General features: G+C 64.8%; 1 protein-coding gene across 8 annotated transcripts in view; it reads right to left on the bottom strand.

The window, feature by feature from the left end:
- Nucleotides 1-8,688: 8,688 nt before the first annotated feature.
- RXRA (retinoid X receptor alpha) overlaps nt 8,689-23,877 on the bottom strand; it is a 95,350-nt gene continuing 80,161 nt past the window's right edge. For 6 of the 8 annotated variants that reach the window (XM_060153921.1, XM_060153926.1, XM_060153922.1 and 3 more), the window contains 6 exons: nt 20,426-20,679; nt 17,218-17,347; nt 15,153-15,285; nt 13,506-13,597; nt 11,689-11,794; nt 8,689-10,083 (listed from right to left, as the gene is read on the bottom strand). In XM_060153921.1, the coding sequence (XP_060009904.1) occupies nt 9,936-10,083; nt 11,689-11,794; nt 13,506-13,597; nt 15,153-15,285; nt 17,218-17,347; nt 20,426-20,679 (863 nt within the window). In that variant the 3' untranslated portion in view covers nt 8,689-9,935. Of the gene's footprint in view, nt 10,084-11,684; nt 11,795-13,505; nt 13,598-15,152; nt 15,286-17,217; nt 17,348-20,425; nt 20,680-23,877 lie in introns of those variants that run through there. The other 2 variants (XM_060153928.1, XM_060153924.1) reach the window with 2 other exon arrangements.

Raw genomic sequence — 23,877 nt, 5'->3', positions numbered from 1 at the left:
CTTGTCTCTTGTCCACCATTTGTCTATTTATTCAATCATGTATTTATACGAGTTACAGGCTCACGGATATTCATGCTATCCTTCGCGTTATCATCCAATCCAACTTTATTTATTCTGTCCCAGCTCCGGTTGTTGCAGCTTCAGCCATTGGGAACTGTGCCAACCACATCCTGTGCCCCCCGACGGCCCCACTGTCGTGCTTCTGTGGTTTCTGCGGGGCTTTTTCATTTTTACTTTCTAGCACGACAAGATGCTCCAGGCTCATCCTGGCCATTTCCTGCCCCAGCCCTAGAATCAGCAATCTCCCACAGAAGCCGTGGTCCTTGCATTGGAGCATCTCCCGCAGAAGCCGTGGTCCTTGCATTGGAGCATCTCCCGCAGAAGCCGTGGTCCTTGCATTGGAGCATCTCCCGCAGAAGCCGTGGTCCTTGCATTGGAGCATCTCCCGCAGAAGCCGTGGTCCTTGCATTGGAGCATCTCCCGCAGAAGCCGTGGTCCTTGCATTGGAGCATCTCCCGCAGAAGCCGTGGTCCTTGCATTGGAGCATCTCCCGCAGAAGCCGTGGTCCTTGCATTGGAGTATCTCCCGCAGAAGCCGTGGTCCTTGCATTGGAGCATGGTGTTAGAAACCAAGATCTGGGCGCGGGGGTGCTCGGGGCTGCTGGGAGCTGTGTGTCACTTCCAGTCTCTCTCAGCTGGTGGAGCAAGGAAACTGTGTGTATCCTACGCTGGGCTGTGTTTACACATAATTATAGGTATTCTCCATGCAGCCGTCTGTAGGAAGCCAGACCTGAGTGCGTACTGCATCTCCAGCTCTGAGCCACTGCCAGGCCGGTCATTCGAGCCCCTCCCCTGCTGGTCTGTCCCTCCCACTCTAGCAGCTACGTGCCAGGCCCCCCCGACACCCACCCCACGGCACGGTTCAGTTGCAGTGTAGACATACAGCAGCATCGGATATCAGAGCCGTCAGCCCGCAGCCCCGGAAACAGCTTTCTCAACTGAAGTGCGGCCTCACACAGTGCGTTTCATCTCTAATTTTACAAACCCCACTCCTCTCCAAAGCTGCTAGCTCAGCGGCTGTTCCCTCCACCCTTTCAGTGAGGTTGATTCAGGAAGGTTGTTCTGCCACCGTCCGCACGCCAACCTGGGATTCTCCCAACCTCCTAAGTAATTCTCTATTTGCATGCAATAAGGCTCCCTGTTTGTTCAGTAAAATCCTGTGGGTTTGGACAGGTTTGCAGTACCCACCAGTAGCCTCGTACAGAATAGTTTCCCTGCCCTGAGAATCCTGCATCTCACCTACTCGCTCCCCCCTGGAGCCCCTGGCAACCACTGATCTGTTTACCATCTCTATGGTGCCGCCTTTTACAGAATGTTGCATAAATGGAATCGTGTAGCATGTAGCCTTTCTCTTTCTTAGGCTTTTTCACTTAGCGATACGGATTTATAATTCCTCCCTGTCTTTCCGTGGCTGGACAGCTCATTTCTTTTTTGTTAAGAGTGTTCCCTCTGTCTGGATGGACCTCAATCTGCTTGTCCATTCACCTACTGAAGGACATCTTGGTCGCTTCCAGTTTTCGGCAATTATGAAGGAAGCTGCTGTACACGTCTGCGTACCAGTCTGGGGGCAGCCTGCCAAACCCCCTTCCAGAGCAGCCTCCCCAAGCCCTCTGCAGAGGAGGCCAAGTGCTGGGGGGAGCCTGCCCTGACGCCCCTGCGGCGGCAGCCTCTCCCCTTTCTGAGCTCTCAAACGGCCTTGGGCATCTAAAGTTTGGGCCCCACCGCCCAGCCCCTACCCCACCTCCCCGAGGTCTCGGCGGCAGACGGAAAGGGAGGTCCCCAGGCATCTCTGCCGGGCTGCTCCGTCCCAGCACCCGGGGCCCCACCTGCCCCGCTGGGCAGCCTGGGCTCCGAGCAGGCGGCAGGGCGGGCTCACGATGGCTCCTCTCCTGGCAGGAGCGCCGCCTAGGGGCCGGGGTTCCACTGCTCAGGCTGAACCCGGGCGGTCACCTCCTCTCCGGGCCTCAGTTTCTTACCTGAGCAATGGGGCTACTTGGTAGGATCATTACTCTGCTCTGAGCCGTCCGTCACAGCACCTGCTCACTACAGGTCTCCCCCATCCATAGAAGGGAGACTGAGGCCCAGCAGGGAAATGTTTTGTCCTCCATCTCCAGCGGGGTTGGACTCCGGGCCTGGCCTCCTGAGTCCCATGCCTCCCCGATGGCCCCGGCTGGGCACTGGCAGCTGCTGGTGTGAGAAGGGCAGGAGGATGGAGGCCCGACTTCGGTGGCTACCCGGAGACCTGTCCCTCCCCAGCCAGAGCAGGCTTCTCAGAGCTACATGGGGACCAGCCCCCGGGGGGCAGGGCGGCCAGGAAAGCCTCTGTGAAGCGCGTTGGCTCTGGGCCCCCAACCCATGTGCCCCTCTGGGCTGCGGGCCTGGACTCACCTCTGCCTTGTGGAGACGGGAACCAACCACAGTCCCACAGGCGGAAGCAGCTTTTTCCAGCCCCGCTGGGTGCTGTGCACCGTGCCTCACGGGCTTTGGGTCGAAGTGTCCGCGGCAGTCCTGCCAGGTTAGGGCAGGGCCCCAGGTGTCCAGGCAGGGAGGGCCTGGGGGTCAGGCTCGGGGACAGCTGGGCCAGGCCGCCCAGCGGGGGGTGGGATAGGGATGTCCGGGCACTCCTGGATTCAGACCCAGGGGCCCTAGTGGGGTGGAAAGCCCCTCAGGGTGGGGCTTGGGCCTGGTAAGTGTCATCCGTGAATGACGGCACGAAGTCCCCTCCCCGGGATCCCCAAATGCCCAGGGCTTGGCCACCCACCCGGGCAGCTCTGACCTGCCCTTGGAGTTTCACCTTCAAGGACACGATGGTGCTGACCTTCCCGGTCCCCCGGCCTGGAACTGGGCCCATAGCCCTGGCGTCCTGGCCCCCATAGACGTGGCCCCAGGCCAGAGCTCCGAGGGCTCCAGCCCCCGCCCCTGCCAGGTCTGCGCCTCTGTGCCACAGTCCCTTCGCACGGAAGCGACACAGGAAGTGGCGACTTCAGAGCACTTTCTGGATGACCAAGGTCTTGTACACCTCATCACAACGGCTCTGGGAGGTGGAGACGTCTGTCCTCGTGGTGGGGAAGCGGAAACTGAGGCCCAGAGAGGGCGGGACCCGGCCTGCCCCACCTCCCGGCCCAGGCTGAGCGCACAGTAGGCCCTGCTGCCCAGCCCACCCTGGGCATCCCTACTAAGCACCCGTGCCGCCCTCGCTTCTCCCACCCCAGCCTTCTGATGTGATCAGCTTGGGGGAGGCGGCCTGGGCATCAGGATTCCGCGAGGCTCCTGGTGATTCTGCGTGTAGGGCATCGGGACCCACTGCAGCGCGGGCTGCAGGGATGGGAGGGACAAGGGACCGGAAGGACCAGGGTGGGCTTTGCCCCAGCACTTCCAGCAGGGGGCAGTGCCGCCTCGCACCTGAGGCAGCTTGGCCCCGAAGCTTCTGTTCTGAGGCACTCAGCGCACCCTTCTACAGGGGTCCCTCTTAACGGGTGGGGGCTGGGCTGGTCCTGCCTCTGGGCCCCGCCACCCGACTCAGAACTCCTCCCAGGGGCTCTGTCTGCATCAGGGAGGCTGCCCCGGGGCTGCAGCCCCTTCCCAGCCTCCTGTGGGTTCTCCGGGCGTCCATGTAGAAGGCTTCTGCGGCTGGGTGGGGTTGGGGGGGTTGAAATGGCCAGTCCACTCTGACACTGAGTCCTCGAGGTCACCGGCAGTCGGGACGCCTCCCCTAGGGACAGGACGGATGGGAAGTCCACAGCCAGCAGGCTGGCCGTTCCCCGCGTGGACCCACAGCCACACTGGCGCGTAGTAGGGCAGCAGCCTCTCCTCGTTCTGGCTGGGGACGACCCACCACTGCAGGGGAGCCCCCGCGTTCGGGGGCAGATGGGATTCTGTGTGGGCAGCAGGGGCTGAGGACTGAAATCGTGACAAGGCCGCTCTGCCTAACCCTCCACATTCCGGTCACTTCCTGCCTGAGGTCTCAACTCTCCTGACCATCTCTGCAGGGTTCTCGTCACTCTGGGTACGGCAGCCCTCGGGCCCCGTGATGACACCTACTCTTCTGTCCTCTGCATCCTCTGCTGGGCATCGAGGCCTCACTGGGGGGCTCACCCCACCTTTCCAGGATGTCCCCCCCATTTCCCACACATGCCCTTTCTCCAATCACACTGCCTGCTTGCTGACGGCAGGGCCAGCCCTTTCCTGTCACTGGGCTCCGGCACCCAGCCCAGAACCTGTTATCTAAGGAAGCTCAGCACGGTTCCATCCAAAAACCCCCCACCCAAACCTCACCTCTCAGGTTACAACCCCCAAGCCCTGCTGACTCATCCTGTCACCACCTGATCCTGCTGGTGATAAACTTATCAAGGCCAGCATCTCTGGTCCAGGGGGACCGCCCTGGGCAGGAGTCACCATGGCAACTGGAGGCAGCAGAGAGGCCAGAAGCCAGGTTGCCAAGCGATGCCCGTAGGCAGCCTGGGTCTCCGCTTGACTGGAGGCTCGCCAGGGGCACAGCTCTCCTCAAGAAGCCGGGTGTCAGAGCCCTGCCCACCCGGACTCACCCACCTCTCGGCCCCCTCCACCTACTGGCCCCTCTGCTGCTGTCCCTCCGGGGTGACGTCAGCCCAGGTGCGCTCCCTGGAGCCTCTGTCCTGGACGTTTGGGGGATGCTGGGCCTGGATAGGTCCTCGGTCACTGCCCTGCTCGGCCTGGGAACCCACCTCTCCCTGCTCTTCCCCTGAGACCCCCGTGGCCCCTCCTCGCCCTGCAGCCATTGCAGCCATCCCTCCTCAGGGCCCACTTACACCTGTGACCCCGCACCCTGCCCAAGACACCCCTGCAGGATCCATCCGTGGAGGCCGGGCCCAGAGCTGGGCCAGGGTAGCCAGTGGGCCTGGGCATGTGGAAGGCAGGGCAAGGGGCCCTCAGTGGGTGGCAACCCTCCAATTCTCCAGGCCCCCCAGGGCTGACCCACTTTTCAGACCAAGATGAGGCCCCCGCGGCTGGTATTATTTGAGCTTTTATGACAGGAAACCAGAGCGGGCCGGTCCCAGCAAGGCCCGGAGGCGGTGGGAGGCTGTCTGCCTGTGCCCGCCCCTTCCAGGAGGTCCAGGCTGAGCTCTGGTGGGCAAGGCCACGCCCTCTCCCTGGGGAGGCCCTCCCAGGCAGCAGCAGGCCTGGCAGCGGGTCCGCGGCAAGGCCTCCGCGCCCTGCGCTTCCAGAGTCCCCCTGGCACGGCCTGCAGCCCTGGCAGGGACGGGAGCCGCGGAGTTTGTGAGGTGGTGTGCGTGCACGTGTGTACGAGCGTTTGCATGGGTGTGAATGCGCGTGTCCCCATGTATACTGTATGTGCACGAGCACATCTTAGGGGGGTTACCAGGGGAGCCCCTGCCTCTTGGGCCACAGGCCTCGTGGTGAGATTCACGCCCTCCTGCTGGAAGCCACCTTTGCCCTCGGTACCATGTGGCCGGCGCCACCGGGCGGGACTCTGGCCCTCAGGGTTCCCAGCTCCAGGACACCCCCGGGGCTCCCTGGAGGGTGCCTGCTGGCTGGAGGTGCACGAGAGGGTTCGGGGACCATCACCAAACTGCGGCCGGGCCCAGCCCAGCCCAGCCCCCGGACAGCATGGGGACGAGAGGGGGAAGGGGCGTCGCTACCTGCTCCCTAATGGGGCAGTTCGATGACGTCACTCATTCTGTGGCTGTGTGTGAACCTCCCGCCCGTTCAAGCCAGTGTGGACACCGGGGCTGGGCTCGGCCCACACCTGGCCCCTCGGACGCTGAGGGCAGCCCTCTCGGGAGGCCTCTGGACGGGGCCCAGACCCAGAGGCAGGCTCCCGGGAGCTCTGCGATCGGAGCAGACCCGGGAGGAGAAAGGGCCCGGGGGGGCCCAGGGCGCAGCCTCACCCTCCTGAACAGGCCGACACCGCCGTCCGGGGTGCAGTTGGGGCACCTGGTGTGGACCCGGCCCAGGTCAGGGCGAGGCCGGCAGGCCCTCCCCCTCCAGGGTGGCCGGAAGCCCCCGGCGTGGCTGACTTCCAGACCGACAGGAAAACCCCATCAGCACAGAGGCAAACTGAATGGGGATGTATTTTTAAACACTCATGTTTTGTTTGTTTCTCCTCTCACGTTTGGCTTTGAGTTTCTCTTTTCCACAATTCTAACACCATTGTTCGTGCATCCCCGGCACCTGCGGCCGCGAAGTTTTCGAGAACAATCACGTGGGGAAGTAATTTCACAGTCACAGAGTCTCGGGAAGGCCAGCTGGCAACAGGGACAGAACAGAGCAAGGCTTAAAAATTACTCGAAAGGGGAAGAAAACCCTTGAAAGTTTCAGGCCCACCTTCCTGCCCCAGAAAGAAAACATCTGTGTGCAGCGGTTTCGTCTGAAGCCCGTGCCCCGTCCCGAGAGCTCCCTCCTCCGCTCCACCTTGCGTGCCAACGTTGACTCAGAAAGCTTTCGCCTCAGTCTCTAGAAGCAGAAACAAAACAAGTCCCCCCTCCCCGCCACATCCTCCAAGTATACATGAGGGATAAAATTACATTTGTACAAAAATAGATTTTTTTTCTACCTTTCCCGATGCTTTAGACGTCTCTTTTCTCTGTATGTATTTGTCATCCTCTCTAAGTGTGAGCTACGCATCCCGGCTAAGGCATTCTAAGGACTGGGAACGGCTAAACCTGTTTGCTCCAAAGCATCTTAAAATAGATGCATCTCCTTGCCACGAGATATCCATTCGAACCCGGATTTCACCAAAGGAGGGGTCCTTACGTACTTGCTTACATGAAGCAAATCTGTAGGAAAACGGGGGGTGGGGGTGGGGGGGGAGGAAAGTCTTGATTAAAAATAAACAGAAAACGCTGGTAACTGGTACGTGTGTGTGGATGGCAAGCAGGTCTGTGCACACAGGGTCTCTGTACAGCAGGTACATTGTACACCACACACCTGCGTGGGCAGGGACCGAATTCCGTGATGGGGACGACATCAGCTGATTACCCGCTGGCTGCACGTTCCAGCCGGTGGAGGAAGCTCGGCATGGTCTCCGGCACTGGCCACCGGCCTGCCAGCCCGAATCCTTCCGGAACACGGCGAGTGCAGCGCCGTCTTCCCCCCCACCCCGGGGGACGAGAGGGCCAGGGGCTGACCCGGGAGTCATCTGGGCGGACGTCCCCGGGCAGGCCAGCTTCCAAGGAGACGCCTGACGGGGGACGAGCCGGAGTCTGGCTTTGCCAACACCTTCCAAACCCGGGGCGTGGTCGTCTTCACTCCTCGGCCTCGGCAGGCCCATCTGATGTCCAAGCAGGGAGGGGACGTGCCGGAAGCGTCCAGCAGGCGGGGACGGGCACAGGATGGCTAATGAGCTGATGTTAGTGCTATCTTTAGAAAATTAAAGATTGTCCCACCAAAATAATAATAATAATAATAATAATAATTACAAAAAATCACCTTAGTTGAACCAGATTGGTAATACTACTGAAGGTCTGGTTAAATAAAAATCCTACCTCTCTACTGAGTAATGTGCCGTTTCCCCACCATCATCTTTCAAACAAACAGCACTGCATGACAACATCGATGACAGCGGACCGAGGAGAAGATGAACGGGCAGCCCCCAAGAGCCCGAGATGCTGCCGTGCCGGCGGGGCCACGGAAGGCTGAGCGGCGAGGGGCCAGGGAGTTTCCGGCTTTGGGAGGGGGTGGCCTGGGGACCTCAGTGCTTTACGGGCAGTCAGCCCACGAGGCCGACCCCCCAGCAAAGCGCTCCATCCTGGGTCTTTCCCACTGGAGCCATCACGTTCCCGAGGGGTCCGGGGCAGCGGGAGGGGGCTGGGCGTGGACAGGGTGCATCTGACTACAGAAGGCACCGGGGTGGCGGGCCGCGGGGCGGTCCACGTTCCCAGGGGGAGGGGGTCCCAGAGGGAGGCCCCTGAGGGTGCTGGCGTCCCTCTGCCTGACACAAGCATGCCCCCAAAGGGTGCCAAGACTTGCAGGAAGAGTCTGGGAAGAGGGACAACTAGGCAGGCGTGGGCTCGCCCCATCTCTGCCCCAGATGGTGGACGGGGCTGGGGGTGCCTGTGTGGCAGGGGACGCCTCGCCTGGGCCACCACGTTAAGGGCGGGGTGGGGTGCCAGAGAAAGGGCATGTTTGTGGAAGCTTCCACGTCTTCTGTCCAGGTGCCTCACGCTTAGCTCGGGCCAGACCCTGGAGGGCAAAGAATGGACCCCGTCCTCCCTAGAGGCCTGGAGGCCGGCATCTCCCCTTCCAGCCCCAGGGGCACCCTTGCAGCAGCCGGGGGAACAGACTCGGGGGGAGGGCATCCACAGCCCCCATGCCCACCCCCGCTCTGGGGCCTCTCTGGTGGGGAGTGGCGGGAAGAAGACAGGCACCGCAGAGCATCCCCTTCATGGGCTGAGAAGACAGGACTCTCCTCCCCAACCCCTACCCCCGGCCCCCCAGCCCCCCGGCCCGGTTCAGGCCTCCCCCCCGACTGACAAATGCTGGGTTCATGGAGTACGAGGCATGCGAATGGAAAGTACTCAGACCAAAGGGAGGGCATTACAGTGCAAGAGAGGCCAGTTCAACCTGAGAGACCCTGCCCCGCCCCCGCCCCAGGGGGCGGAGGGCCTGCCTGCCTGGGGTGGGTGAAAGGTTCAGGGGTGGGTGCAGGGCTGGGTGGGGTGCCCTCAACCAGACCAGGTGTTGATGGAGCTCCCACAAAGGGCTCCATCAGCCGGCCAAGACCACAGCCAGGCCGGCTGTCCCCGAGGGGCATCCAGCCCTGGCCCAAGGGTGCTGGCTCTCAACGGTTCCTGACCCCAAGAGTCCTCTGGACAGAACAGCCAGCGAAGGGGCCTCCCTACCCAGAGCGTTCCAGAATGGACCATCTGCCCCCTGCCCCGAGCCATGCGCCCACAAGTCCCTCCTTCGACGTGCACAGCTGCCCGAGGACCCTCTGCGGAAAGTGACTCTCCTCTCCTCCCGTCCCTGTGGGCCTCCTTGGTGATGACCTCTGCCCTTGAGAGGTCAGCAGAGCCCAGGTCGGCATGGCCCTCCAGTGCTTCCAGGAGGGCCAGAGACCAGGCTAGCCCTCCAGGACTGGGGACTGGGGTCAGCCTTGGCCCTGGGCACAGACTGCAAGATTTGGGGGCGGGGTGGGGGTTGGTTACCCAGGGCTGGACAGGACCATGTGGGACAAGAAGCTGAAACCAGGACGATGCAAAGAGAGAAATGAGGTGGGGTGGGGTGGGCAGGTGACTCCAGTCCCTGCAGCCTTGAGGTGGCCCCAAAACCCTACACAGAGGTCAGCTTCTGTTCTGACTGGCTCGGGGACAAGGCTGAAAGTCATCTTTGGAAACAGGGGTTGCTCACCCTTCATTCTGACTGAGGGGAGACAAGGCTGCTTGCCCCAGAGCCCCTCCCGTCTTCCCAGGGGGCAGGTGGAGTCTTTTGCAATGAAATGCCAACCCCCCCACCTGTCCCCTCCTCCCGATTGTGGGTGAGGCCGGGCTGGCAGGTTGCCAGCACACACAGGAGGCAGAGGGATCCCTGCAAACAGAGGACCTCGCGACAACAAAACAGTGACGGAACAAAGCCACCCTCTGACCGCTGCAGCTCCGGGGGCGGGGGCCTGAGACCCCGTGAGCCGCCCGGGCTCCCCCGGGGCTCACACCAGTTCCTGCCACTCCGGCTGCCACCCCAGCATGGCCACTGCCCGGTCCAGTCGAGTAGTACTGAAAATGACGAGGGTGGCAGCACATCTCAGGCTTAGCAGTGACGGGCCACGCCCCCAAGTCCAAACATCCAGGCAGAGGAGGGGCGGGGCAGGCTCGGCTGAGAAGAGCTGCTGGCAGCCGGGCGGGGCGGCCGGACCGGCGGGTGCGAAGAACGGCCACGGGCCTAAGTCATTTGGTGCGGGGCTTCCAGCATCTCCATGAGGAAGGTGTCGATGGGCGTGTCCCCGATGAGTTTGAAGAAGAAGAGGTGTTCCAGGCACTTGAGGCCGATGGAGCGCAGGGCCGGCAGACGAAGTAGCAGCTTTGCAAACCTGCGGGACGGGAGCCGCGTGAGGGGCGGGCAGGGCGGGCCCTCCCACCCTCCGTCCCAGCGCCCAGCGGCCCCCTGGGGAAGGGACCAGGCTCACTGCCCCATCCCCCTGAGGCTGCCACGGCAGGAGCCCCCCAGGGTGGAGATCCAGGATGAAGGTCCAGTGGCGAGACAGTGGCCGGGCTGGGGCAGGCTGGACGGGGCTTCGTGGGGAAGCTACGACACGTGAGCTTTCTCCAGCGCAAGAGGGAGCCACGGTAGGATTTTAAGCAGGAAGAAGGGCTACGAGAAGAGATCTGAGCACCAGCAATGCCCCTGGCTGCAGGGGCGCCGAAGGTGAAGCCGCTCCTGAGCTGGGAGCAGGTCTGAGCCAACAAGCCCTTCTCGGCAAGGACCAGCCTCCAGGGGGCCCCACGCCAGGGCCCACCTTCCCCAGAAAGAGCTCGGCCAGAGGCACCTGATGCCCAGACAGGGCGGGTGGGAGAGAAGGAGGCGCCTCGGCCCGTGCCCACCCCCTGGGGAGTTTCTGGGGAGGACGCTGGGTGGGGGAGGAACACAGCAAGACTTTGGGAGCCTCTTGCAAAAGGGACGCCAGACTCAGTGGCCCCGCTGCCAAGGACAGTTGCCGTGGGGGGGTGACGGGGCCACATGCCCCTCCAGCGGCATCCACATCTGTCCCCCATGCCGTCCCCATCCCACGTGCTGCCTGGTCTCTCCACATGCCCCTCCAGGGGCCCCAGGGCCTCGTTAATTATTAACAGTGTCTGTATTTCAGGGGGAAAAGCCCCGTGCTTGGCTGCAACACTACCCGCGTTTTAAAGGCAGAAACGCAGCTCAGAGGCTGGAACAGGGCCAGAGAACGAGCTGTTTTCTGCTGAGCTGGCGAGATGGGCTAGGGCGGGAAGCCAGGAAAAACAGGCGGGCCTGCCACCCCTCCTCTCATCCTCCTCCGGGAAGTTTCACTCTAAACCAAACCAGATGAGGCTGAGCGAGACAGTTAACCCTGTGTGGCCCGTGTGCGCCAGTCGGCGGGGCGGCCAGCGGGAGAGGGAGGGGCACAATCAGGACACAGATTTGGAATGCCGTGAAGCCACTGATGCTTCCCCTGCTCCTGGACCCCCACGGCGCGCCCGGCACTGTGGACCCAGAAAGGAGACAATTCCAGCCCTTCCGGGGCCCACAGTCGGCCAGGAGAGACGGGCAGGTCTGCAGACCACGGCCATCTACTCTGCATACGCTTATAAACCACCTACTGTGTGCTGGCGTCCTTCCCTGCTAGGGGTGAGCACGCCAGGCCCCTACCTCTAGCGGTTCCCTTTGGCAGGCGGAGGAAGGCACTGACTTCGTTCACGTGCTTTACAGCGACAAGCACCTACTGTGTGCCCGCGCTGGGCCCATCTTTTTGGTGGGGCTACAAGGAAGCGTGAGAGCGTGCCCGCTGAGGCCGGGAGAGCGCCTCAATCCCCCACTGCCCTGGGTGAAGGCAGGGTGTCGCCTTGTAATCCACAAGAGGGTCTGAAGGGCTGGTGGCGGGGTCCTGCCCCGGGCAGGGGGTCTGCAAAGAGACCCCGAGGGCCGTCCAGGCAGAGGCTGGGCCGAGGCTCACCTTCCTGGCTGCTCGGGGTACTTGTGTTTGCAGTACGCCTCCAGGGACGCGTAGACCTTCTCGCGAAGCGTCTCCACCTCGGCCGGGTTCGAGAGCCCCTTGGAGTCTGTGAGGGAGCAGGGGCCGCAGGTGAGAGCCCTGCCCGGGGAACCTGCCCCAGGGACCGAGAGCCCCGACTCGGACGAGGCTGCTCGAGCCCTGGCCCTGCCGCCTGCTTGCCAGCCACTTGACCTTAGGCCAGTCCCCTGACCTCCTGCCACTCAGCCCCATCTGCAAAGTGGGACGGGCCTGCCCCCGGGGCGGCTCCTGGTTACCATGGCAACCGGGTGGCCTCCAGAGGTCTCAGCCCCCTGGAGCGAGAAGAAGGCTCCAAACCCTCTTGTACCTAAAAGAGCCAGACCCACGCTCTGGGGGGCCCCGAAGCCATCCCGAGCCCTGGGGCCCTGGCGGCAGGAGTCCAGTCTGGAAGGCTCTGCCTGTGGACGGAGATCCCTGGGGACCAGGGTCGCCAAAGCCCCCAGGGCCCAGGGGTGAGGCTTAGAAGCACGGGCCGCCCGGCTCATCCTGGTGAGCCGTCACAGGCCTCTCTCCGAGGCACTGAGAGCCCCCCGGCCGGGCAAAGCTTTGCTAATAAGCGCCCTGGGCTTCTTCATCTCCTGGAGTTACCCAGCAAGCTGACACTGGACGAGCCTCTCTCTCTCTCCCCGCTGCCCCCGGACAGCAGCCACCACTGCGCATCTGGATCTGGGCTCACACAGCCCCAGCCAGGCATGGTCCGTCCTAGTGGCTCAGGGGGCAGAGGCTAGAGCCTCCCTGCTGCTGGTCTGAAGCTGACGCAGCGTCCGGGGGCTCAGCCACGGAACAGGACTGCTGTCGGTTGGCCTGTAAGTCCCAGACCAGGGGGGTCCCACACCGGCCCTGCCCTGGCTGGCTGATGTCCCAGTAGGAGCACTGCGGCCCAGTGTGAATGCCATGGTGGCCCGGGGTCCTGGGCACCTTGGGAACGTGCCAGGCTCCGCTGCAACTGGGCTCCCCCAGGCCCTGGGGCTCCGCCAGCTCTGGACATCTCCCTTCTGTCCCCAGCAACCCCACGCCTGGGCCCCAACAGGTGAACCAGAGCCAGGAGCCAAGCCACGCACGACTTCAATGGGGATCCCGCCAGGCAGGGCCGAGACACGCGGCTCAGCCTCCCATGCTGGCAGGGTCACGGGCTCGAGCACAAAGCTGGGGAACACACGTCCCTGGCAACGGGCTGTCCCCCACGAGCGGACTCCCTCTCCACCCCGGCCCGGCCCTCAGCACTGGAGCCGGTGGAGGGCAAGGAGTCAGGGCCCATGACCCCTAGGGCCGTCCCGTCCTCCCACCGCCTGGTCAGCTCCCGGCACCTCCCCCTAGAAGCCCTCAGCAGCCCCAAACCTGCCCCCGGTGTCCCCGTCCACCCCCAAAGCATCCGGACTCCAGAACTCGGGCAGCAGAGGCGCGCGAAGAGGCCATCTCCTCTGGAGCCCAGGATGCCGGGGCGAGTGGGGCCTCGCTTTGGACGCAGCGCCCAAAGGCCCGGCCAGAGCCCTCACCAAACCGCAGAGGATGAGCGCGGCTGCGCAAGCCTTGTCCGACCTTCACGAGGGCCTTGGGAAGAAGGTGGCACGGCTGTGCCCCCCTCGTAAGGGAGACCCCGAGGCTCGGAGAAGGGGCGGGTCGCCGACGCTGCAGCGCCCGTGAGCAGCGGGGCTGGGATGAGAGCCCGGGGACTCTAGTCCCCCAGGCGGGCTGACACCCGGGCCTGGACAGCAGGTGAAGCGGCAGGAAGGCAGTACCGGGGTTGAAGAGGACGATGGCGCGCAGGCAGCCCAGCTCCGTCTTGTCCATCTGCATGTCCCGCATCTTGGACACCAGCTCCGTCAGCACCCTGCGGGGGAAGCGGGCAAATGCCGACGTCCCAAGTCAGACCACGGCCCTCACAGGACCCGCCAGGAACCCCAAAGCGCTCGGGAGGCCCGCTGTGGGCCTGGAGGGCAGCTGAGAAGAGCCAGGAGACCGGGGGAGCTGCCCAGCCTGTCCCATCCCACCCCGGGGGCGCCATGCCTCTTCCTCAAGAAGGTCTGCGAATGGGATTTTATCCTGGGGGGCCAGAGACTAAAGAGGAGCCTCGTGACAGCCGGGGCGAGCCAAGGCCCCGCACGTCCAGGGCAAAGCCCACTGCCACACGCCCCCACGGGGATGCAGACCACACACGGCGGCCTGAGCGCCGCATTCCTGCCGCTCCCCGGAGTCCGCCCGCGGGAAGGCATTTCCCCAGCTCCTGGGCTTCCCGGCTCCTTCCTTGCAGCCGGAGCGGGCTCCGTTCCACTTCCCGACACCGGCCACTTATTACATTCCCATCACCGTCCCCTCTCTAGCAGCTGGAAGCACAGAGCTGTCAGCTGGGTGCGTGACTGGGGCCGCACTTCTAAACATGCCCCCAGGGGACGTGCTCTCCAAGAAGCCGTCTGTGGGCAGCAAAGCCCGCGCTCCACAGCCCCTTTGGGTGGCACTACTGTACACGAGCTCGCTAAAGGCCCTGAAACGTCCTGCGGCAAAGACACATCCCTACACTGTCTAAACCAGTGCTTGCCCGCGGTACGCGGTGCCCCTCTGTTCTCCCTGAGCTGTCCCACGGGGCAGCAGGGCTCCCACATTTATCCCCGGGGGGCTACAGGAGGGGCTTCTGCTGCTCCCCTCTAACGTCAAGGCTCCTGTACTCGGGGGCTCCCCTGGGACCCCTCCCACCACCATCCCCAGCCCCTACGCCCTGCCACCCGCTCCTTCCCACTCACCACTCCTGTGCCACGCCCCCCACACCCGAGGGACCCTGGGACGCCCCTCCCCAGCCCTTCCCACTCCGGCTGGCTGAGCTGACACCCAGGTCCCCAGGTCCTCCGGGCTCTTAGGCAAGGCCCAGAGACAGGAATGAGTAGCTCCCGTCCGCCCTGCCTGGTGCAGCGCAGGTGGGCCATGATTCTGGAGGTACTTGAACGGAGCCCCCTACCCACTGCCCAGCACTGGCCCCCCGGCTGTGTGCCGAGGGGCAGAGAGCGGTGTCTCCACCGGGGACACGCCAGAAGCAGCGCTGAGATGCAGCCGGGCACCCGGGGACAGGGTGCGCGCGGGCTCACAGGCGCCGCGATGCTTTTAGTCTCAGCTCGTAAGAGTCTCCGCCGCATCCGACATGACAGCAGCACGGAACGGAACCTACGGCACAGGCTACCTTTGCGTTAAAAATAGGGCAGCTTTCCTTCCCACGGGCAGGACTTGAAAACATACTTGGAGAAAAGTAAACCAAAAACGTCAGCTGCGGCTGTCGGGGGTCCCCGGAGGGATTTTAACCTCAGTCCTTGCACGTCTCTGTATCTCCGCAAGTGTAGCCCTCGTGAACAGGACAAAGGCCAAGCAGGTCACGGCCGTGGGCTGGGCTGGGCCCCCACCTGTCAAAGATGGCGCCCACCCCCGCGCTGTGGGCGCTATTGCGGTGGACGTGCAGCCCGGTGGCCAGGAGGATGCCGTCCTTCACGGCTATGGAGCGGTGGGAGAAGGAGGCGATGAGCAGCTCGTTCCAGCCTGCGGCGGGGAGAACACACGGTCACTGCTGTCTCCAGACCCCCGGGCCTCCCTGCCCCCGACCCCCGTTGGGCCCCCCAGAGGCAGCTCTCACCCTCCCAAGCCACGGTTCCCAAAGTGGGCTCCATGAAACCCCGAGCCCATGACCGTTCCACAGAAAGGAAGTTCCCAAGCATGGACGTTTGGGGGATGCCTCTACAGCGCGTGCAGTAAAGGCCCTGAGAAGTCCCGCACAGAGCATGTCCTGTAGCGTAGCTTAACCCAGGCTCCCCAACCAGGGTGCCAGGGAAGTCTCTCTCTGTAAGTGCCAGACACTTGTGCCACGGAGCACAAGGGAGCTCCCAGGACCCTCTCCAGGCGGCCCTGGAGCAGCTGCCGCCAGTCTGGCCCCCCACGGCAAACTCCCAGAGACTGACGTTTTGTGGATGCCACAAAACAGCAAATTATTGAGCTGAAACAAGGTGTGTTTAGAGCCAAAGGCCAACTCGCCGCTCTCTCTACATGAGGCCCTGGCGCACCCAGCGTACGTGCAAGGGCTACAAAGACGGATGGAAGCGATTCTGTGAGCAGGTGTCTCGATGACCCTATAAACTGAACAGCATGAATCGTCCCACAGGACTGTCACTAGTGACCGTCACAGCCACCACTCCTGAGTGCCCCGAAGGTTCTGGGCTGGCGGCTGCCAGTATCACAAGGATCATCCCACTGAATGCTGATTCAACCCCACAGAGCAAGTATCGGCCCCGTTTCATACAGAGGAAAACTGAGGCCCAGGGAGAGGAAGGCGCTGCCTGGTCGGTGAATCAGAATGCCCTCCGACCCCTGGTCCCAGACTTTCCCAATCCCTGCGGGTCTGACGGCTCTGGGTGTTGGGTTTTGTGCCCCAGAGTGAAAACTCCTCTGGGCACGGGCTCTCCCCGCCCCCAGGTTCAGCGCGAGGGACACCCCGCTGGCCAAACACCAGGGCCAAGGACCAGAGCTCTGCGAGGGGCCGGACCAGCCCCCCAGCGCCTGCCCTACCTGCCACTCTGCGATCACTCTGCCTCTCTCCCTCTCATCCCCCACTGAGGCCCGCCCAGCCCCTTCCTACCTCTGACCCTGCTGCCACCTGTCCTCCTGCCCCCAAGAGTGGGCCCGGCAGGCGCTGGGCTGGCCCAATGCTCCTGTGGCTCCCAGCACAGGCCCGGAGCACGCAGGTCAGCGGGTGCACACCGCAGGGCCCAGCGCGCACGTATGGACCGGTGGGGTGGGGCTCCCGCCCAGCACCTCCCAGCTGGCCAGTCCCTACTGTCTCTCTGGCAGGAGCTTTGCACCAAGGACCCCAGTGTCCCAGCAGAAACCGGCTTCCACGCGGCAAGGCCGTCATGCCCACTTTCCAGATGAGGGAACGGCCTGGAGGGCGGGCGGCTGCCTCGTCGGGACTCCAAAGCCGCCGCTCCCCTCCCCCGCCCCCGCCCGCCCCCAGGTCCCAGGATCTCCCTCACCACCCGTTCGGCCGTGAGGTGTGTGCTGAGCACCGAGCGAGCTGTTTTTGCACCAGCTTCGCGCATCGCAAGCCCAGCCTGGGAAAGGGGCTGCGGCCTCAGTCGGGGGAGAAGGCAGAACACACAGCCCCCCGAGGGCAGCCCTTGCTGGACATGCTCACCCCTCCCTCTCCACAGGTCCCCCAGACGGCCCGTCACCCCTCTGAAGGCCACTAGGAGAGACCCCAAACCGAATCCTTCCTTATGAGGGAGGGGAGGGAAGCCCAGGCCGCGGTGGGCAGTGCTGGAGCAGAAGCCCCGGCCCGTGCCCCTTCCCCTGCGGCCCCACACGGCAGCAGGAAGGCCGCGTCCCGGCAGCAGGAAGGCCGCGTCCCACCCGCGGGGCCCCAAAGCCCCCGCCCCTCTCCTGTCCACGCCTGCCCAGCCCCCGCCAGGCCCGGCCACTCACCTGCCCGCAGCAGGATGACCTGGTCGTCCAGGGGCAGCTCGGAGAAGTGTGGGATCCGCTTGGCCCACTCCACCAGGGTGAAGAGCTGCTTGTCGGCCGCCTGGCAGATGTTGGTGACGGGGTCATTGGGCTGCGGGAAGGGGCACCGCGTGAGCACCGAGCAGAGAACGCGGCCCCAGGCCAGGCCCCGCCACACGCCTTACCCGGCAGTGGCGGCTGAATAACGCCCCCGGCGACACCCACGTCCTATACCCCAGAACCTGCTAACGTGCCACCTTACCCGGCAAAGGGGACTCTGCAGACGCGGCCGGGTTAAGGGTTTGGAGATGGGAGGTTACCCTGGAAGAAGTGGGTGGGCCCAGTGCCATCACGAGGGTCCCTACTGGAGCGGGGAGGAGGTCAGAGCGGAGAGAAGGCGTGAGGACGGAGGCCGAGGTCGAGGAGGGAAGACGCTGCCGGCCCCGGAGCCGGAGGAAGGGCCGGGAGCTGAGGAACGCGGGCAGCTCCAGAGCGGGGTCAGGCCGGGCAGCAGCTTCTCCCCGAGAAGGGCCAGCCCTGCCGATGCCCTGACTTGGCCCAGGGCCACTGAGCTCAGCCTTCTGACCTCGAGAAGCGTGAGATACTAAACTCTGTGCTGTCTTAGGCACTTGATTTGCGGTCACTTGTCCTAGCAGCCACAGGAAGGACACCGTGCCACGACCCACTCGGTCCCCACCGCAGCCCCGGGGGCTGGGGCCGGGTGACCCCGTGTCAGAGGCCAGACTCGGGGGTGGCACTCAGAGAGGGTGCATCAGAGGCCCCTCCAGAAAGTTCTAGCCAGAAGGGGACGCCCCGGTCATTCTCAGAGACGAGGAAACCTGGGCGGCCTCCGCGGCACCCTGCTGCTCCTGGCTCCAGCCTGTGGGGCTCGGGTGGAGAACCCTCTGGGCCCGGGGACAGGGGGACCGAGGCCCGTGCATGGGATGTGGAAACCCCTCATTCCAGAAACCATGACGGCCAGGCAGCCACACGGGGGAGGCCCCCTCGGAAGAGCTTCCCCTGACGGAAACCATCCGCCCTCCAGTGACGCAGCCTAAACAACCCAGCCCCGTGAAGGGCCTGCTGAGGGCTCTCGTGGGAGGCCCGGTGACCAACTGGGACCGAGGCCACCGGGGTGGACAGAGCCAGGCGAGCAGAGAGGGGACCTGGGACCCCGGGAGAGGCGGCAGCCGGGGGCGTGGCCCGTTGGTCCGCGGACCTCAGGGGGAGGGGCAGACAGGCACCAGCTGCTGGGCGCCCCCCCCTCCACCTGCTCTGCAACAAACCTCCCAGGAGCGTCAACCGGAAGTCCACACACTCGCTGGGCCCCGGACACCACGTGCCCAGGACACCCTGCGGGCGTCGCCCACCCCATCCCGTCTGATGGACAGCGGCAGCCACGGGCACCCACACGAGCGAAACACCCAGCAGCTAGCGCGCCAGAGGCCAGGGCCGGGTTCTCGCCGGAGCCACTGCGGCCAGGCTGCACTCCCGGGACCGTGCTCCTTGCCCGTCCACGCCGCAGGGCAGCCCCTCGAGGTGAGAGCACAAGCCTGATGGTGGCGGGCATGGGGGAGCCATGCAGGGGGAAGCGGGGGGCGTGGGGAAGACCCGAGGAGAGCCCCAGCGGTCGGGCCTTCTCCCTGGGCACCGGCCAACGGCCCCCCTCCGAGCCCTCAAGGGGCCCAAAGCAGGTCCGGGGCACAGGCTGTCACCCTGAGCCATCCCGGGCAGGCCGGGGCCTTGTAGGTGAGCACAGTCACGCCTAGAGCTGGGGGCGACGTCTGCCTGCACGGTGGGTGCAGGACTAGGCCTGGGGGGCTGCCCTGGGGGAGGGGGCTCCAGCTCTGCCCTGCTCCGTCCCGCAGGGTGGTCTCCAGCAAGTACTTAACTTCTCCGAGCCTGGATTCCCACTCAGAGACAAAACAGGCCTCATTCAACGGCAGCTTCTGGAGTTCCAGCCCGTGCCTGAGAGGGCGGGACCTTCCCTGTGCTAGGAGGTGACAGCGGGATCCCCAGGCAGAGGCCCGAGGCTGCCCCAGGGCAGAGAGGTGTCGCCGGTGTCGAGAGAAGGGGCCTAACGAGCCGTCCCCGGGGGGGGGGGACCCAGGCCAGCCCAGCGCAAGCTGCAGCACGAGGGCAGACCCGCTGCCCGCCGGCCCGCCTGCCTGTCCCCTAGACCCCCCTCCGCCTGCCCTGAATTCGTGGACAGAGAAGATGGCAGATTTGTTTTCTTCCCAATAACGTCCTTACTTGACAAAATTAAAAGCTGGCAGGCCAGGACCTCTCTCTCGGGGTTTCGACTCAGTCGTGAAGCCCTCCCCACCCTGCACTGGGACCAGAGAGGGGGCGTGGGGTCGGGCCGGACCACAGACCAGACGGACCGCTGAGCATCACAGCCGACGGGAGTCATTCTACGAGAGGCCGAGAGGCGGCGCGCCCAGGAGAGGGCCCGCCTTCCCTGGCACGCAGCCGAAGCGGGCGTCTCAGAGGGGCCGTGGTCCTGGGGCATCACAGAGTGCGGGGCAGCAGGGCGGCCTGCGACCCCCCACAGATGAGACGGGACCCTCACACTCGGAGATGGGGGTGGGGGCCACGTGAGAGCACCTACGGGCAGGGCAGGGTCCTGTGGAACAGCCTGATGGCAAGGATGGAGAATTAACCCACCGCACACGCTGCGGTGTGGCCCCCACGTGCTAGGGGCCGTGAAGAGTAACGTCAGGAGCTCTGAGCCCACAGAACAGGGGCACCAGGGGGGTCAAAGGGAAAGGGGCTCCGCGAGGAAGTGACACCTCTCTGAGGCTGAAGCCCGAGGAGGAACAGAGGGAGCGGCACATGCAAAGGCCCTGGGGTTGGGGCAGGGAGCTGGGCAGGTGCGTCCGGTGCCGTCTGGGCCACCGTGAGCCGGGGAGACCTCAGGGCAGGCCACAGGGCTGTGGTCCCACCCTGACCACACACGGGAGACATAGATGAAGTCTGGACCTAACACTGCCCGCAAACCAGAACCCCTGAAACCCGGCTGGACGATGGGCCAGAGACAACATGAAGCTTGAAGGTTACCATAAAGTCCTGGGCTTTGAGCCAAACAAGCAAAACCTCACCCACCCGACTGGGGACATTCCAGAGGGGGTCTCCCTCCCAGGAGCGCGCCGGGGCCACAGTCCCCAGAGCAGGGCGGGGGTGCACTCACCGAGCTGGGGTTCAGCCCCACGTTTGCCTCCACGTACGTCTCGGTCTTGGGCTCGACGGCCAGCTCGGCCTCCAGGATCTTCTCCACGGGCATGTCCTCGTTGGCGCTGCTAGTGGACTCCACCTCGTTCTCAGCCCGGTCCTTGCCCCGCTGCCGCTCCTCCTGCACAGCTGAGGCACGGGGAGGCTTCCAGTCAGCCCGCAGCTCCCGCGGCAGCCCCTCCGCCGCCAGGGCCCGAGCAGCGCGCCCACAAGCTGGCCGGGGCCGGGGAGAAGGATGCTGCTCAGAGCCGGCCAGACTGCGGCCCCCTTCTCTGCCCCAAGCCTGGCCTCCTGGAGGCTGTGCGCTCTGAGAACAGAACACGCCGCCTCTCATTAATTCATTCACCTACTGGTCACCCCAGGACCCGCCCAGGGCCAGGGCAGATGGGACCCAGCTCTCAGGAAACTGACAGTTCAACAGGGATCCCAACGTGGAGTGAGAAGGGCTTTGATGGGCTACGGACTGAGGCAAAGCCAGGAAGGCTTCCCGGAAAAAGTGACAGTGAAATTGAAGGAACGGGAAAAATAGGGAGAGCAATTCAGGCAGGAGAGGTAGCGTGCGTCAAGGCCTAGAACCAGAGCAGAAATGCCGCTGATGAAAGGGCCTCTCACGTCAGCTAGGGAGCAGAACAAGGGGTGCAACGCTGGGGAGCGTGGCCGAGAACAGGGTCCAATGTGCCCCAGGAAAAGGATGGGGTGAGATGCAGATCTCTGATGGTCCCTTTCTGCTGCGGGGAGGAGAGGGGCTGGGGGAGAGCACAAGCTGGGTCAAACCCAGGCTTGAGACGGGACAGCCCGGGCCGGCCGGGCGGGTGCGGGGGTCCAGCACGAGGGTAGAACCTGAGCAGATGCTGCAGTCGGGGCAGCCTAGTTTCTGGGAACCCAGGGAGAGAAGCTGATGGGAGGAGGCGGAGAGGGAACGGTTCATTCCAACACATCCCCGCGGAGACCCAGGTGGGAGGGAAGGCCGAGGGGACCAGGCACCCCGCGGCTGGGCGTTCACAGACCCTCGACTTCACAGCCCGTGCAGCTCGAGCCGCCCTTTCCCAAGAAGGGCCGAGACCTCCCTGAGGTCACGCAGCAGGCCCAAGGCGACGCTGAACCAGAGCCAGGCTGTGGACCCACCCAGAGCCCCGCAAAGACACAGGAAGGCTCCCGGGGGCTTCTGCAGCGCCCTCTGCTGGCCCTCACACCCCCGCTTCCTCTGCTGGGGACACCAAGGGCCCTGGACCCGGGGAAAGGAGGCCTGGCGGGGTGGGAGAGGCTGCCCACACAGCACCAGCATGGGGGAGCCCCTGGGCGTATCGGGCCTGTGCCTCCCCAGGGACGCGCCAGATGCCACTAAGCGAGGGCCGCAGCGCCAGGACGGGGCCCGCCACCGCCGCCGGCCGCCCTCCCTTGGTCCGGCTCTGCTGAGCCAGAGCAGATGTCCAGACGTCCCCCGACACTCCCAGGGCGCCCACGGCCTCCTCAGGACCAGCTCCTCAGCCCCCACCCCACACAAGGCTTCCTGGGGCCCCTGGAGACCCCAAGGCAGAGCAGGAGCTCATGCGAGGCGACTTCCCGAGGGCGGCAGTGAAACCTCTCACACACTCCCAGCCCCACCGAGGGGAAGGCCCTGCACGCAGCCCCCAGCATGGAGCCTTCCGGAAGCCGGGAGGGCGCGGCCCCTCGGGGGACTTCCCACGTGCCATCACCCCTCTGGGCCTCCGTCGAGGCTTACCCTCCCCTGCAGGAAGTCTGGACCGGGCAAAACACAGCGCCCTGCTCCCGCAGACGCCGCTGTCACGGGACTGCCCCCCACGCGTACCTCCAGACCCACCTGCCCTGCCCAGCTCCGGGCCCGAGCTCGGGGCGGCCTCACCCGGGCCCTCTCACCCTTGGCCTCGAGTGGGTCTCGCAAACGCAGGGGACCAGCAGGAGGGAGGAGGGGGTCCGCGGCTCTGGCGCCCGCCCTGCCCGGCCACGGTTCTCAGCGGTCACTTCCTCCTCAGGCCACAGCTCTAGGGGCTCTGCCGGCCCAGCCCCGCTCTGTCCTCCAAGCCTGGGGGTGTGAGGGCTCCCCTCTTGCTCCCTGGGGGTCCCCCGGGCCCGTGCCATTCTTGGGACACCGCCCACAGCTCTGCAACAGTCCACGTGGACCCCTCTCCACCACGCCGGCCCCGCCAACGACCGTTCAGACCCTCTCCGGGCCGCGGGGCTCCCTGAGGGCCAGCCCTGCATCCTTCTCGCCTCCACAAATGGCTATTTAGGGATGGCCCCTCCCGGGGGCTGCGCTCTCCAAGACGCAAACGCCGACTCGAGTGAGAGATTCTCCATCCGTGTGGCGAGACTCGGGACAGAGGGCCGGCCCACGCTTCAGATCCACCAGCTGGGCCCCGGGGCCAGGCGGGAGGCCTCGAGTCAGAGTTTTTGCAAGCCTGGTGCTTCTGGAAAGTCTGACAGCCGGTGGGGCTGGGTGGGGAGCTCAAGCTGGCCGGCCTGGCTCTGGCCTCTTCCGACACAGCGGATGCCGGGCTGGAGCAGGGCCCCTCCTCGTGTCGCCGTCTGCTACAGGGGACGGGGTCACAGACCAGAAGAGTGGACCCGGTGGGCGGCAGCCACAGGCTGATCTGGAGTGATGGGGACCCTGGCAGGCCGGTGTCCCTGAGACCCTGAGGGTGGGGGTCCCCAGGGTCTGTCCTCTGAGCAGAATCCTAACTCCTCAGAGCCGGGACACAGCTGAGAGGCACGTTTGAGCAGGTGGGGAAACAGGCCCAGAGCACCAAAGGGGTGCGGCTGAGCCCTCAGGAGAACAGGCGGCTTCAAGCTACAGGCTCTGGAATCAGACGCTGTGTGGCCCCGGGCGAGTCCCTAGCCTCTCAGTGCCCCAGCTTCCCCAGCCACAGAGGGACGAGGTTGGCACCGGCCTCCAGGCTGGACCCGCAGGAGGCGCCCTCGGGACGCTCGCGGCTTCGTCCCCGCACACGGCCCCCATGACGCGGCCCAGTTCAGGGGCTCTCCTCCCCTTCCAGACGGGACAGGGTGGCAGGTGGGGGTCCCTCAGCACTTGCCTCCTACGTGGGGGCGTCCGGAATTAATTCGCGAGCGCTCTGTGAAGCGCTCTGAAGCCATGAAGGGCCGGGCCGCTCCGAGCAGCATCGTTACAAATGTTATTGTTTTATTTAAACACGGGGGGGTGGGGGGCAGGGGGGAGGGGCTGGGGATTCATGCTTTGCCAGCTCGACCACCTCTTAGACGTGGCTGTGATTGACTTATGTCCACTGGCGCCGGGAAGCCTCGGGTGGGAGGCGTCGGCCAAGACAGGGCCTCGTTATCCTCCCAGCCCCGAGCCACGGGCGGACGGGCCGGCACGGGGAGGGGACGCTGCCGGGAGGGCAGAGGAGGCCAGGCCCCCACGCCAGGGATCCC

Source organism: Lagenorhynchus albirostris, chromosome 7 (genome assembly GCF_949774975.1).
Source record: "Lagenorhynchus albirostris chromosome 7, mLagAlb1.1, whole genome shotgun sequence".
Lineage (NCBI taxonomy): Eukaryota > Metazoa > Chordata > Mammalia > Artiodactyla > Delphinidae > Lagenorhynchus > Lagenorhynchus albirostris.
Note: the sequence above shows the minus strand (reverse complement) of the source record. Positions and strands in the feature narration are given on the sequence as shown.